Source organism: Anneissia japonica, unplaced genomic scaffold (assembly GCF_011630105.1).
Source record: "Anneissia japonica isolate Jap-2015-1 unplaced genomic scaffold, ASM1163010v1 scaffold288117_len521816_cov214, whole genome shotgun sequence".
NCBI lineage: Eukaryota > Metazoa > Echinodermata > Crinoidea > Comatulida > Comatulidae > Anneissia > Anneissia japonica.
This window is the reverse complement of record NW_022685717.1, coordinates 110,373-123,852: the sequence shown is the minus strand read 5'-3', so window position 1 is coordinate 123,852 and position 13,480 is coordinate 110,373. Positions and strand designations below refer to the sequence as shown.

The 13,480-nt window shown below is 36.1% G+C and overlaps 2 protein-coding genes across 2 annotated transcripts; both read left to right on the top strand.

Moving 5' to 3' along the window:
• The first annotated feature begins 220 nt into the window (after positions 1–220).
• LOC117112397 (telomeric repeat-binding factor 2-interacting protein 1-like) lies at positions 221–5,355 on the top strand. Its single transcript, XM_033255473.1, has 3 exons — positions 221–448; positions 4,170–4,216; positions 5,247–5,355. Exons 1-3 carry the CDS (start codon positions 326–328, stop codon positions 5,353–5,355), a joined length of 279 nt encoding a protein of 92 aa, XP_033111364.1. The 5' UTR covers positions 221–325.
• A 2,828-nt stretch (positions 5,356–8,183) lies between these two features.
• On the top strand, positions 8,184–12,715 carry LOC117112055 (telomeric repeat-binding factor 2-interacting protein 1-like). The gene is made up of 4 exons (XM_033255115.1): positions 8,184–8,351; positions 9,978–10,239; positions 10,636–10,817; positions 11,933–12,715. The coding sequence occupies exons 1-4, from the start codon at positions 8,199–8,201 to the stop codon at positions 12,050–12,052; spliced, it is 717 nt and encodes a 238-aa protein (XP_033111006.1). The 5' UTR covers positions 8,184–8,198; the 3' UTR covers positions 12,053–12,715.
• Positions 12,716–13,480: the final 765 nt, after the last annotated feature.

Genomic DNA, 13,480 nt, shown 5'->3' with positions numbered 1-13,480 from the left:
ACTATAGAGAGAGTTTGGCCAACTTGGCGCATGGACGCCATGTCGTTAACAAACAGCCCAGGCGCATGCGCGTGTATTATCTTTAATGTTTTGTTTTGGTGATAACGTGGCCGGTGTAAGTCATGTGATTGCGATCCACCCAATCACACGCACGTATATCGAATCCCGTGAAACAGAGTTGGCCAAACTCAGCTCTCTCTATCTTCGGCTCTAGAGCTCTGTTGTTTGATGGTTGTTTGTTACTGCTGTTTACTGATGTAAAGTTAGCGCCCTCTCTGCATATTATTGTCATTTTTCATCATGCGCCGCCAAACACAAAAATAAGATGGAAGGGAGTTCGAGCGAGTTCAGTCATTCAGAGGTTTTATTTACGAAAGAGAATGGCGCACCACTGAACTTTTATATGAGGCCATGTGAGCAAAGAGTTGAGCTAAGACGCTTGATAGAGGTACAGTAAGATGGGGTGTTTTTGAGAATCAAATAATTTTCTCTAGGCCTAGCCTACCTGGCCTAGGCACTAGCCTCTAACTAGGCCGCCCTAGCTAGCCTAGTATAGTAGGCCTCCTGATGCCCTGTACCTAGGCCTAGGCCCCTAGTGCCTAGCTTATGGGGTAGGCCTAGGGAATGTCTAGGAGGCAGGCCTTACCTTCAACATTTGGATCAGGTAGATCCATCATCCGCAGGGAGAACCAGTCAACTCGCCCCCTAGCAAACTCGCCCCATGGCTTGGAGTCTGGCCCCCCCCCCCCCCATCCTCCTTACAAGTTACATACAAGCTTGCGTCTGTTGCAGTATATATTTTGATTGCATGTTCATAAATGCTTAAATTAATTTAAGCATTTATGAAAAAAGTATAGTCACTAGATAGTTTGTCATATGTTTGTTTTCTTGTTTGTTATGTTCATTTACCATATTTTTCTAATCATAATACATATAAATAAATAAAAATATATAAACTGAAGTATAATTTCTAGAGAGGAACGTTCCCACAAAGATTCCCACGTTACTGTCTTTAGGTGCTTGAAGCAGACATGAGGTTTGTATTTTCTTGTTTCCTTTGTTTCTTTTTTTGATACATTCTGTTTTAATATGTTATAAATACATACATAATTATTAATTTTTTTTTCATCGATGAATTCGGATGGTTTTTTTTTTTTCCTTTTTTTCTTTTTTTGTTGTTGATCAGAACAATAGATTATTTCAGGGGGTTTTTTTTATCTGTGAGGAAGGACTATTTTTATTTGGCAAAAATATAGTTGATATTGTATAAAAACTGGTTTAATTTTATAGTTTTTTTTAAAGAAAATGTATTTGAAGTCACTAAATTGCATTGTTTTTTTTTATCCTGTTGAAATTGAATTGATAATTGATTTCTCGAATGAGTGATAGATGAGGCGACACCATCTGCTGATTGTCGGTGGGAGTCTGAACGGATCGTCATTAAAAACTATGTTGCATGCATTAAAAATATTTTCATCCTGTTTTGAACTGTTTGCCTACAATTTACTTTTCAACTTCATGTGTGTAAATTAACTCAAATGTTGTTGCTAAATTGGCTATGTTTGTTTTGGTCATGTGGATAACTTAGATGCTGAATAATGCACTCTAGCTTATGTTAATTTTTATTGTCAACGAAATCTAATTACGAACCAGTCGAATGAAAATAATAGAGTACTCCACAGAAAATCATAGTCAACAAAGTGAACCCAGATGAATAAGTACTATGCACACAAGTGACAGCATACTAGTTTAGGGATCGATTCAAAAGTTCCATTTTTTAAAGAAAATGTATTTCTAGTCACTTTTGCAATGTTTCTTTTGTTGTTAAACTTTGTATTGCGAACTTGCGCGATTCAGTTCAGTAAATTATTTGTGTAGAAATTCTTTTATTTTGTGTAGGGATTTGCGATGCAATACTGGCGAACTTGTTCCCTGTGTAGACCGCCGCCAAGTGAAGAATCTAACCAAGACCTAGAGGCCTATGCCAAGAATTTGATACATGATTCTGTCCTTGTTTGATATGGCTATATTATATAATATAAATGACATGACTCTTAGTCTTACAGAGTGGAAACATACGCCTATTTATCGATGACAGGACTAAGTACAGTATTGTAGTTTTACCTAGTTATTCTTGTTCTAATAACATCCAGTACATACAGTAGTTCGTTTTTCACTGCCCATCGGGGGTGATCTGCAAGGCCAGTATTTTCACACGCACATTCTGGCACTTTGGGTGATGGTGATATAATGCTATTTAAAATATATTTAGCAAATGGAAGTAGAAATACTGTACGGTAGCATATCTCCAGCCGCTGTGAATATTTTTAGCTCAATACCGACTGTATTCACCATAATTATTGATTGATTAATAAATTAATATACTCTTACTCTCACTAAAGTATGCTATTTTATTGTATCAGAATTTATTAAACTTAAACTGAACTGATTGTTAAAAATTTGACGCAGAAATATGAGATTTTCTTATAGTAATACATTCGTTCATATCAGTTAGCCAGAAGTATACACACATTTCCAGTAGTTTGTTGTTTTATAATCAGCCGATTTATTTACTTACTTCTGTTTTTTGTGTGATAACACCTTTAGTGACGTAGCACTGGTATCACAAGTGGATCACATGTAAGTAAAAAGAATAAAAGAGAAACCAAAATGAAAAAAATAAATAAAACTTAAAACAAAAACTGATGAGTATAAGAAAAAACAAATTGTACATACTGTAAATATAAAATTACAGCATCGAAAAAGCTTAAAACTAACAACAAAAAGGGAAGAGGAAGAGGCAAAAAGGAAAATCAGTAAAATTTTGATACCATATTTTGTCAAGAAGAGAGTAAATAGAGTTAAAATTATATATTGTTTAAATGATTTTTAAAAGACTAGGGAAAGTTCATTAAATATTGTTTTAATTTCATTTGGAAGGCTGTTCCATGCTTTAGTTGCACGATATAAAAATGTCCTTTGCCTTGTACCCGATTCCATTTTTGTTCAATCAAGTTGTTATTGCTGCGAAGCAGCCAATTCATATTCTTGACAGCAATTTGACCTCTGAAAGGTCATTGTTTGTCAAAAAACAAGGGCCTAAGACTACTGAAAAGCGGAGTTTCCTTCTTTCGTTCTGCCGGGTAAAATCAATTACTTTAGGCGAAGTTTGTAGACTAACTAACACGTACCAACGTCAGCTTGTTGCGCTAGCCTTATCCTACTCTAGGCCTAGACTAGCTAGGATGGTATAGGCCTAGCCTTGAAGGTACGAAGGTCCCAATGAAAAACAACGAAGGTCCCAATGAAAAACTCCTTGATAGCTAACATTGTCTATTTAACATCACAATAATTCATTATTAGACCTACAGTATAGTTGTTTTTTGAATTGTACTCCACAAATCTCAGCTGATACCTCGCACAACGCGAGTAACGAGTTGTGCGAGGTATTAGGTAAAACCTAAGCAATAATTCACCACTATAGACACTTTTTGACAAAAATGAAAAATTACGACTTTGTTACCCAATGAGAAGTGTTCTAATATAGACAATGGGTTGTGTCTCATAATATTTCTTATATTTTTATTATTCATTATTTTCACTTGACTCGCATAAATAATTTTGTTCGAAGAGCATTTATATGCAGTTGTACTTCGCAGCACTTCACTTGCAATTTGCAATTTCTAGTTAGACTTATTCCTAGTATCATTGAGGGTGATTATTGTTGTTGAAGATAAATTTATTACACAAATAAGAAGGAGCCTTTTCTTTAAGACATTTGAAAGTTAATAATAGAAGATTTTCATTCCATCTTTCCACCAATCTTTTCCATCCCAACTCATTCATAATTGTAAGAATTGGAGTTTGAATGTTAACAGATAAAAGAATTCGTAAAGTTGTAATTTTTATATTGGAACATTTTAAAATAATATCAATGTTTCAAAATAATTATAAACATTTTGAGTAAAAAAGACGATTGTGTACAGGTATAACTACCTTGCTCTTTTGTTTTGAATTTGTCCTGCAGTATTTTATTGTATATAAATTTATCAACTCATCTGTTAAATTGAAAATTAATATTTAGAAATGTCACTAGAAATCAAATGTTTGAAAATACAAAAAAAAAATGTAATTTTTATATTTTGTAACTCATTTATCATAATTTCTAGTATGGTGGTGGAGCTGTAACTTCCAAAATTCAACCGGACACCATCAGGTAAGCTAAATTGCTGTAGTAACACCATTTTTTTAGATTTTTACATGGATTTCAAAGGCTCTGTCTCTACCTATATTTTTGACCAGGGTAAAGGCCAGTACATTTAAAGTGCCACATGGAGTGGCAGATTCACAGGGTGGGAGGGGAGAGAGTGGTGGAGCTAAGGTGGGTGGGTCCTCTTATCTGTAGAAATCCCTCCTCCTCTGCCCCGCCCCCATCTATTAAGAATTTCTGGATCTGCCAGTGATTCGCTTTCATGTCAGGTGTTTTCTATTGGACAGAATAAATTAAATGAAAATGAAAACAAGGTTGGCGCTGGTTGCGAATCAATAGGACAGCCTATTTACAACAGAATTAATTTAATTTGTGACCCAAGATCATAAAAGGGATGTAAACTCGTCCTCAGACAAAACTGAGTTTTTGTTATGATGGCATAGAACATTTACTTTAAAATGACAGTTAAATAAATTCAATCAGGTGTCTGGAAGCAAACTTTTGACAGTTTTAAAAATTGTCATCTTATAAACTTTCTTAAATCATGTTTTGAGAAAAATGCCTTTGATTTCGGCAGGTTTCTATTCATTTTTCGCAAACTCCCATTCGAAATTATCTCAAACTTTAGAATGATTAGAATAATAGTTATATTTTATTTTGATTACACAAAAAACCAATTCTCTCAAAATTCATGTTCTACAGCCAATTGTGGCTATTCAATACAGCACGGTGCGAGTTTACAGCCCTTTTATGATCTTGGGTCACATTTGCCAAAAGCACTATAAAGGCCAACTCAGACAGCGTCGGCCGACGCAGCCCGACGCGATTTGTTGTCGCGTCGGGTCTGTGTGAGTTGAACGCAGACGCGATGGTGTGCGTCGGGGGCAGTCGCGTAGTAGAATATTAAACGTGTTTAATATTTCTCACGACGGCTTAAGACTGTCCCCGACGATAAATCGGGTAGGGCTGCGTCGGCCGAAGCTGTCTGAGTTGGCCTTAATGATATGTTTTCTTTGTTTTTTTTTTTTCAATGTAGGTTATACTTAACTACAGATATTTGCTTTAGTGATGAATGCTACGACTCAAGATACATTAGAGATTGTATCAAACAGGGATGTCTATTGGATTTGAAGGACTATAAGTAAGTTGAAATTTTGAGAGGGTGCACTTTATTGACTGTATAAAGTATACATACATAGTAATAATAATAATAATAGATGGATTTATATAGCGCAAATAAATGAGGTCTATGCGCTCGGGACTAGATGTTGCACTTCTCAATAACTTTCTCCTCCCGTGAGGGTCACTTCATGTCCTCTGCAGCCAGTAAACTGGTGCACTTTCATCTGCAACCTCTGAATTTGCCTAGTACCTAGTTTTTGGACCCCATTGGAAATAAGTCTGGTGTACTAACACAAGACTTAATGGATTATCCAGGCATTCAATTAATTTTTTCTCTTTTATATCTGTATGTGTTTTCTCTTGATTTTATTGTAATGTGGTATAAAGAATTCGTCGAGGAAATGGTAATCTATGAGAAATAGTCTGTATTTTGCTGGGAATGGGGCTTTAATATTTTTCTGTATTGTTTTTTAGGGCATTGAAGAATTCTTGGTAACTGCATCTTAAAACTAATTTTAGTTGAAATGTTTCGCTTTTCTTGTGATTTAAAAGTTCACACTTTCAACCTTAGTATCCAGATCGGGAGCGAATTTTATTCACGCGTGGCCCAACAGTGACCAAAGTCACCATTTACAGCACAGGTGGCCAAAGTGTGGCCCATGGGCCGCATGCGGTCCGACAGCGATTTTTTGCAGCCCGCAAAATGAATTAAAAACCTCATGTGTTTGGCTCGCCAAGCAACATTAGCTAGAAAAAAATCATCATTTACATCAGCATTTTCCCTCATAGGAAAGGTTACTGACTTTCACTCCATGATGACACTCCCATGTTCTACTTTTTCTTATCTTGAGCATCCTCCTCATTTAGACCAAATTTTACAGCTTTCTTTCTTCACCATATCTTTTCATGTAAGCTTTGGTCTTCCTCTTACAGTATACCATCCACTTCCAGATACCATGCTCTTTTCACAAGTTCATCATCTTCCCTTCTCAGCACATGACCCATCCATCTCAATCCACTGCTCTTTACCACTTCTACAATAAAACATAACAGTAAAACTGAGAATAAAGTGGTTTAAAAGCAGTGCTTGGAAGTGTTTGAAAGCTCACTGGAAGCATCAAAGTTTTGGTGCGGCCCTCGCTGTTAAATCAAAAATTTACTTTGGCCCTTGTACTTCACTGTTTTATTTCCATACCAGTGAGATTTATTAGCATTAATTAGGATAGGAGCGCGCCTGAGTCCGAGATGGCCGAGACTCAACAGATGCTGACCAGAGTTTAATTATATCAATCCCTTGTTAGCGATGAGGGCATATCCCCATACTTTGGTTTGGGTGCTGGCTTGGCTTGGAACTTTCATCTTTATTTTTTTGTTCTTTCACATTTCCAAACATTTCCACACTTGTGTTTACAGGGCATAGACTGTTTGTATTTTGTGCTATATAAATTTAAGACCAACTTGATGCACCATGCAATTTAGCAAGTTTCACAGTGCTAATAGTCCTCTTGACCAATGTCCGTATGTTGGCTCCAATAAAACAAGCTTACTGACTATAAGTTTGTGGTGTCTTTACAGTTGACCAGCTAGCTTCATGTACCATGCTACAACTCTCTCGCTGACCTTTGGCAAATCTCCATACTGTATTATCTTTATTTTCGTGTGCCCTTAATTTTTACGATAGACAAAGATCACAAAAATTGAGGCTGCATGAAAATCGTGAAATTCTGGATTATAAGTTTTATCTTCAAAAACAAGTCTATAGGTCTAGCTAACATAGAATTGATATTCCTTCGATAAAGAAGGAATTCATGGAAACGGTCTTGCTTCTTCATGGACTTGGGGTGGGATCCTCCTTTCATAAACCTGGCTACATGCATTGCAAGATTTATTTTGTACCTTAACAACCTGAATGATAGTAGAATTTCTCTAAAATATATAAATAGTCAAACTTTCTTTGTAACTGAAATGTTAAGCATTGAGTTTTTAAGGTTAAATCATTATTTGAAAAAAATCCATTTCATACCTTTTGCTCTGAACTTTTAATGTTTATGTTTAGATTAAGTCTCTCATGAGCCTGCTGTGGCTTGCCTGATTGTAAGGATGCAACTGAAATAAATAAACTTTACTTACTGTATTTTAAAAGTTAAATACAGTGTTATATAAAAGATCAACATCATATTCTTATTCTGAAAATGTTAAGCTACCCTCAGCTGTTCTAGTACATCATGTTTGAATCATACGTCACGCAGGCAGACAGAGTAGGCCTAGTACCAATGGAGGTCTATTTTCCTAGCTAAGCCTATGCCTACTTAAAAATACAAAATCACAGCATTGTATTTCTTCTACAATACAGAATTCTCATTACAGTATTTGCTAATTAATGTTATTTCTTCTTTGTTACGAATGTTCTGCCTATCGTGCGAGTGTCACAAATGTGAACTATCGATTTAGTTGACAGGCTGGAGTTGCTGAAGGCCTACCTAAGGTAGCTAGGCTAAAAATCAGGAGACGGTATAGGTTTGCTAGAATATCGAGACCTCTAGCTATAATATACTGTAGGCTAAAAGAACATGATGGTAGGTTTCTGTATCATGTTAAAAAAGATAACTGGAAATCGTAAAATCATGAAAATAAAAGGACGCAAAATATTTCAAATGGTGAAATCGCAAAAATATAGAGTTGCAAAAAAAAGAGCTGTACAATAGTTGAATGTTATGTAATTGGATAGTATGAATATAAAAAAGATTGTGTGGTGAAATATATAATTATAATGAAAAGCTGTTGCTAAAGATTACAGTGACTGCATGCACTCTCAAAATGCTCAAGAGGTTGACTTTGGACATAGAACTACTGCATAGTAAGGTCAATGGTTCATTTTGGCCATTTACTCGTTTATTTATATTACAGGCGAAATGCATACACTGTTGAAGAAGACAACGTGATATTGATGTACGTTGCAGAACATCAAGGATTGCTTGTCGGTGGGAATCGCATTTGGAAACAGATGGAAGACACAAAGGTTAACTTTAATATATTTTATGTTTTTGATTTATAAAAATGCAAAGTAATGTGAAGTGTAATAAATTTATAGACTACATATTTTTTGTTGAATGTTGCCTATGTTGTCCGTGAATGATGTTTTTGTTTCCTGTAAATGATGCTTTTGTTGCCTGTGAATGATGCTTTTGTTGTCTGTGAAAGATGCTTTTGTTGTGAGTGAATGTTGCCTCTGCTTTCAGTGAATGTTGCCAGTGTTGTCAGTGAATGTTGCCCCAGTTGTCAGTGAATGATGCTTTTGTTGTCTGTGAATGTTGCCAAGTTGTCAGTGAATGATGCTTTTGTTGTCAGTAAATGATGCTTTTGTTGTCAGTGAAAGATACTTTTGTTGTCAATGAATGATGCTTTTGTTGTCAGTGAATGATGCTTGTGTTGTCAGTGAAAGATGCTTTTGTTGTCAGTGAATGATGCTTTTGTTGTCAATGAATGTTGCTTTTGTTGTCAGTGAATGTTGTCAATGAATGATGATTTTGTTGTCAGTGAATGATGCTTTTGTTGCTTGTGAATGTTAAAAATCTTTTCTTCATTCTGGATGCTTAATCAATTTGACATTGTTCTTCATTAAGATCCAGTTAAAAAATGTTTAAAATATAATACTGTATTAGGAAATTACATACAAAAACCAATGAAAATTGGTAAACACGAGAAGCAAGAAGAAAAAGTTTTATATTAAATCAAATTATTTGGGTGCAGATTATTCCTCAGCTTAATTGAGTGGCATATGAATGTTTTTTTCCCAAATTCATTGTTCTATTTATGTTGCTATGTTGTCTATGTATGTTGCCAGTAAATGTTCACTCTTTTGTTATCAGTTAATGTTAACATCAGTCACATAAATCATGCCTTGTGGAGAGGAGCTTAACTCAGTCGGTTAATCTGGCGGTAGCCGCTGTGTGTGCGCTGAACCGTGGAGATCTCTAGGTCCCTGGTTCAATTCCCATCGCTGCCTCTCCTTCTGTTTCAGCTGGAGGGCTGAAATACAAGTTATAATAGCGCACCGTTTTTCGGATGAGACGTTTAAGCCGTTGGTCCCATGTGCATTTATAGCCCATGTGCACGTTAAAGAACGCAGTACACTCTTTGGAAAAGAGTAGGGGATTTTCTCCCAGGGTACTGCCCAATCTCCACCAGAAGGACCCCACTGGAAATAAGTCTTCTTCTAGATTTTCGTGGGCTATCCTTGGTGTTTACACCGAATAAATCCAATCCAATCCAATCCAGCCTTCAGAAAGTAAAGGTAGTCCCGTATTCATACTGAACATAGCAGAATGAACTGTTAGCCCATCAGCCTTGGCATTGTGGTAGGGTGGCCAGTTCCTTTCCATATCACATTTTTCCTCCCCAGTAGTGAACCATCTGGTACCCATTTATACTTCTGGATGGAGAGAGACCAACATAGGTAAAGTGCCTTCTTGTCCCAAGACACACAAAATGTACAGAGAAGGATCGAACCCCAACCTTGAGGTTGAGAGACCAAAACAAAACTGTCGCGCCAACCACTCCAAAAGGTTTAAAATGCCTAATTATATGTGGAAACTTCATTATATTGTCAGTTTTAGTAATAGAAATTTATGTCCGTTATTTTTAGATAACAATCCATACATGGCAGTCCATGAAGGATAGATATTTGAAAAAGCTGAAGGACAGGTTGCCTGAATTTAAAGAAATTGTAAAAAATCATAGACTGGCAAGAAAAAGGTCTTCATCTGAGTCCATGGCAACAAAGGCTGGAGAAAATGAAGAACCTTCACCCCAAAATATGCAAGTAGGTGTTGACACAGATACAGATGAGGACAGAACATGGACACCTGTACATAAAAGAAGGCCGAGGATACAACTCAGCTCAGATGGTGAGAACATCATATTAACGTAATGTTTAGCTTTAGCTAGCTCTATTTTTCTATCTGTCTATCTATCTATCTATCTATCTATCTATCTATCTATATAGCTATCTATTTATCTATCTATCTATCTATCTAAATTCAAAAGCGGTGGTAGGGACCTTTTGACTCACTTAAATTTAAAAGAATAAAAACTGAACATGTATATAGACAACAGCATTTATAAAGTTCAACAAAAATTTAAATAAACAGCACTACTTGATGAATAGCGGTGTTTCAAGTTTATTATTGATTGACTTATTACGGTTCCCTTTTATTTATTTATTATTTTCACACATTTATTATTTGATTTTGTTTTTATATTTACCATTATCAAAAATCAATTTATAATCAATGTTTCTTTAGAATCCTCCACTGGAAGTATAACTGGCAAATCAAACATAGAGACACAAATGAAAACAACTCAACAAGAAGAAACACAGACATCTGGAATACCAACTGAAAACGTAGAAGCAGAAACAGAGATGGTAAACGACGAAAGCTCAGATGAAGATTTTGATGTTGAAAAGATTTCAAGGGACGTGCAGGTACAACTCATGTTACTTTTCTTGTATAGAGTACCAATGGTGGCACCATGCAAGGTGGCACTATTTGTTGTCAACCAGATGTTGGTCAAGCATTCGTTATACCCAAATGACCTAAATTTGTGCGAGCCAAATGGCCGAGCAGTGAGGGCAGGGGCAATGTGATCATAGCCAACAATATCTGCACAGGTTTGCGGCCAGCTCGCTTCTATTGTTCTGGTGGTGGAACAAGTCTTCTAGGATAAGGACTATAAACCGTAGGCCCAGTGTATACAAATGCTCATGTGTATTGGTTCACTCGACCCCTGTCGTGGACTGTTTTATATGTACTGGGCCCTCTGGGAGAACAGTAATTTGTTACTGAAGAGGAAAGCCAGTATAAAGAACAATTAAATTAATAAAAAAAATTCTTAAAAGACCTCATAATCTTAATAATATAGAATAGGATTTTTAAAACCTAATAATTTACCATCGAAATGTACTAAAAACACAAAAGCTCACCATATATTAGTTTATCAAACTTATATTTTATAATAATAATTAACTTTGATATTAAAAGTGAACATTAACATAATAATTACGTTAGAAATTAGGATCAAAGGTTGGTCAGTGGAGACAATGGATCCGGTGGAGCGCCTTTTTGGTTACTGACAGCTACGGAATAGTATCACATGGTATTATGACGTAGAATGATTTCCTTCTTGTGTGTTCCAGAGGCTCTGCTTTAATTTCCCATAGGACCAATTGAGTTAAGTTTGTCTCTTTGCCATTCTCACTTTTCCATAATCATTAGCCACTCCCAATTGCCCTGTTTATTAGTCTTCACCTTCCCAATGGCATGTTTGCAATCACCTTAGTAGCTTTCTCCTTCCTGATGCCGTGTTTACACCTCATTCACATTCCCTCGTCTAACACATGCATTTAATTGCATCTGTATCAGCATTTGGTAGGCTGGACTATGCTACCTTTTGATCAGTGTTTTAAGGTGTAGGTTTCCATCCACATGGACATGCCATAATAATGCTCTGGCTGAGGTGATGTAGAAATTCCCTTCTGATGGGGCAGCTCTTAACCCTAAATAAGAACTTTTATATCTTTATATATCTGTTCACTTTCAGAAATTTATGAAGAAATATGGGCTAACATTTGAGGAATGTGCTTATGTGTATTACATTAATAAAATGAACACCAAAGAAGTGGAAGAATGGTTTATAAAATTGGAACAGAAAGAACGGTAAATATTTTGATGGAGGGATTTAGCGATGGGCATCACATGACCTAACTTGGGTGTCGAATATGAACAAGTGTTTTACACGGTGACTGCTATCGCAGCTGTCTCTTGTTTATTGCTGTAAATATCATAATTCCTAGTAAACTATACCAAATTGATTGGAAATTAAACTTTTTGCCTTAATGGTTTGCTAATGCTGTAAAGGATACTGGCCGCAAACATTGAGATTTTTCGACCAAAGTTAGGCCTAGGTCCCTGCGCATCTACGGCATGGTTAGGTATGCATGATGATCTTCAAACTGCGAAGTATGCAGCGATGTTAGGGCCAGCTAAGGTTTATGAATGATCACTTAAATTTCAAAGCATACAATCCAAGGATAAGTAAATAAACACTATTTTGAACAATCATAATGCCTTTCCTAGTCATTTACTTCTCAACAGTGGGTGGTTGTTTTCACAACCATAATATTATCTTTTTATATGCTATTGCACTGTAATGTTTTTCATGTATACCCAAGTATACATGAAACAATCATTGCTAAATCCCTCTATTATTTGGAGAGACAAAATAGTTTTGTGATAAACCTCATTGGTTTTTTGGTTTATCTTATCTTCCTTGCACAGTTGGTTTTAGAACCAATAGTCTTCTTAGTTAATGCTTGGAAGGCCCTTACCTACATTTTGCCTACCCACATGCTAGATTTTGTGGCTAGCAGGTATTGTTGTTTCCAGTGGTGTACCTATGGGAGGGGGATGGGAGGGGGAAGCTGACTCCCCTCCCTCACTTAATTGTAATGACATGATACATATAAGCAAGTCTGACAAATCACATCTTCGTGATTACTAATTAAGTGCATTCCAGCAACCAGTCGCATCTTCATTAATCCAACCAATCACATGTGCAGGACTACTAAGTCCATCCAACCAACTAGTTGCATCTTAATAAGCAAGTCAACCAACCAATCACATGTGCAGGATTACTAAGTCCATCCAACCAAACAGTTGCAAAGTCAAGCAACTAATAATCACATGTGCAGGATTACATGATACATATAAGCAAGTCTGACAAATCACATATTCGTGAATACTAATTAAGTACATCCAAGCAACCAGTCGTATCTTCATTAATAAGCAACTCATCTAACCAATCACATCTTCAGGACTACTAAGTCCATCCAACCAAACAGTTGCATCTTAATAAGCAAGTCAACAAACCAATCACATGTGCAGGATTACCAAGTCCATCCAACCAACCATTTGCATCTTTTAAAATTTAAATCTATCTTGTTTTTAGGATGCACCACCCTTGTGGTTGAGTGATACCTAGTGCCACTTATTCAAAAAGTGCATATCCAAATAAATTATTATTAATTATTATTTAATCCAACCAATCACATCTGCATGATTAATATGTCCATCCAACCAATCAGTTTGT

Bases quoted from the DNA above. Each gene is read 5' to 3' on its own strand.
- LOC117112397 (XM_033255473.1), top strand. From the start codon at position 326: ATGGAAGGGAGTTCGAGCGAGTTCAGTCATTCAGAGGTTTTATTTACG. The intron at 449-4,169 runs GTACAGTAAGAT...CATAATTTCTAG, and splicing joins AGCTAAGACGCTTGATAGAG to TATGGTGGTGGAGCTGTAAC. The intron at 4,217-5,246 runs GTAAGCTAAATT...TTTTCAATGTAG, and splicing joins ATTCAACCGGACACCATCAG to GTTATACTTAACTACAGATA.
- LOC117112055 (XM_033255115.1), top strand. From the start codon at position 8,199: ATGGTTCATTTTGGCCATTTACTCGTTTATTTATATTACAGGCGAAAT. The intron at 8,352-9,977 runs GTTAACTTTAAT...CGTTATTTTTAG, and splicing joins AACAGATGGAAGACACAAAG to ATAACAATCCATACATGGCA. The intron at 10,240-10,635 runs GTGAGAACATCA...ATGTTTCTTTAG, and splicing joins GATACAACTCAGCTCAGATG to AATCCTCCACTGGAAGTATA.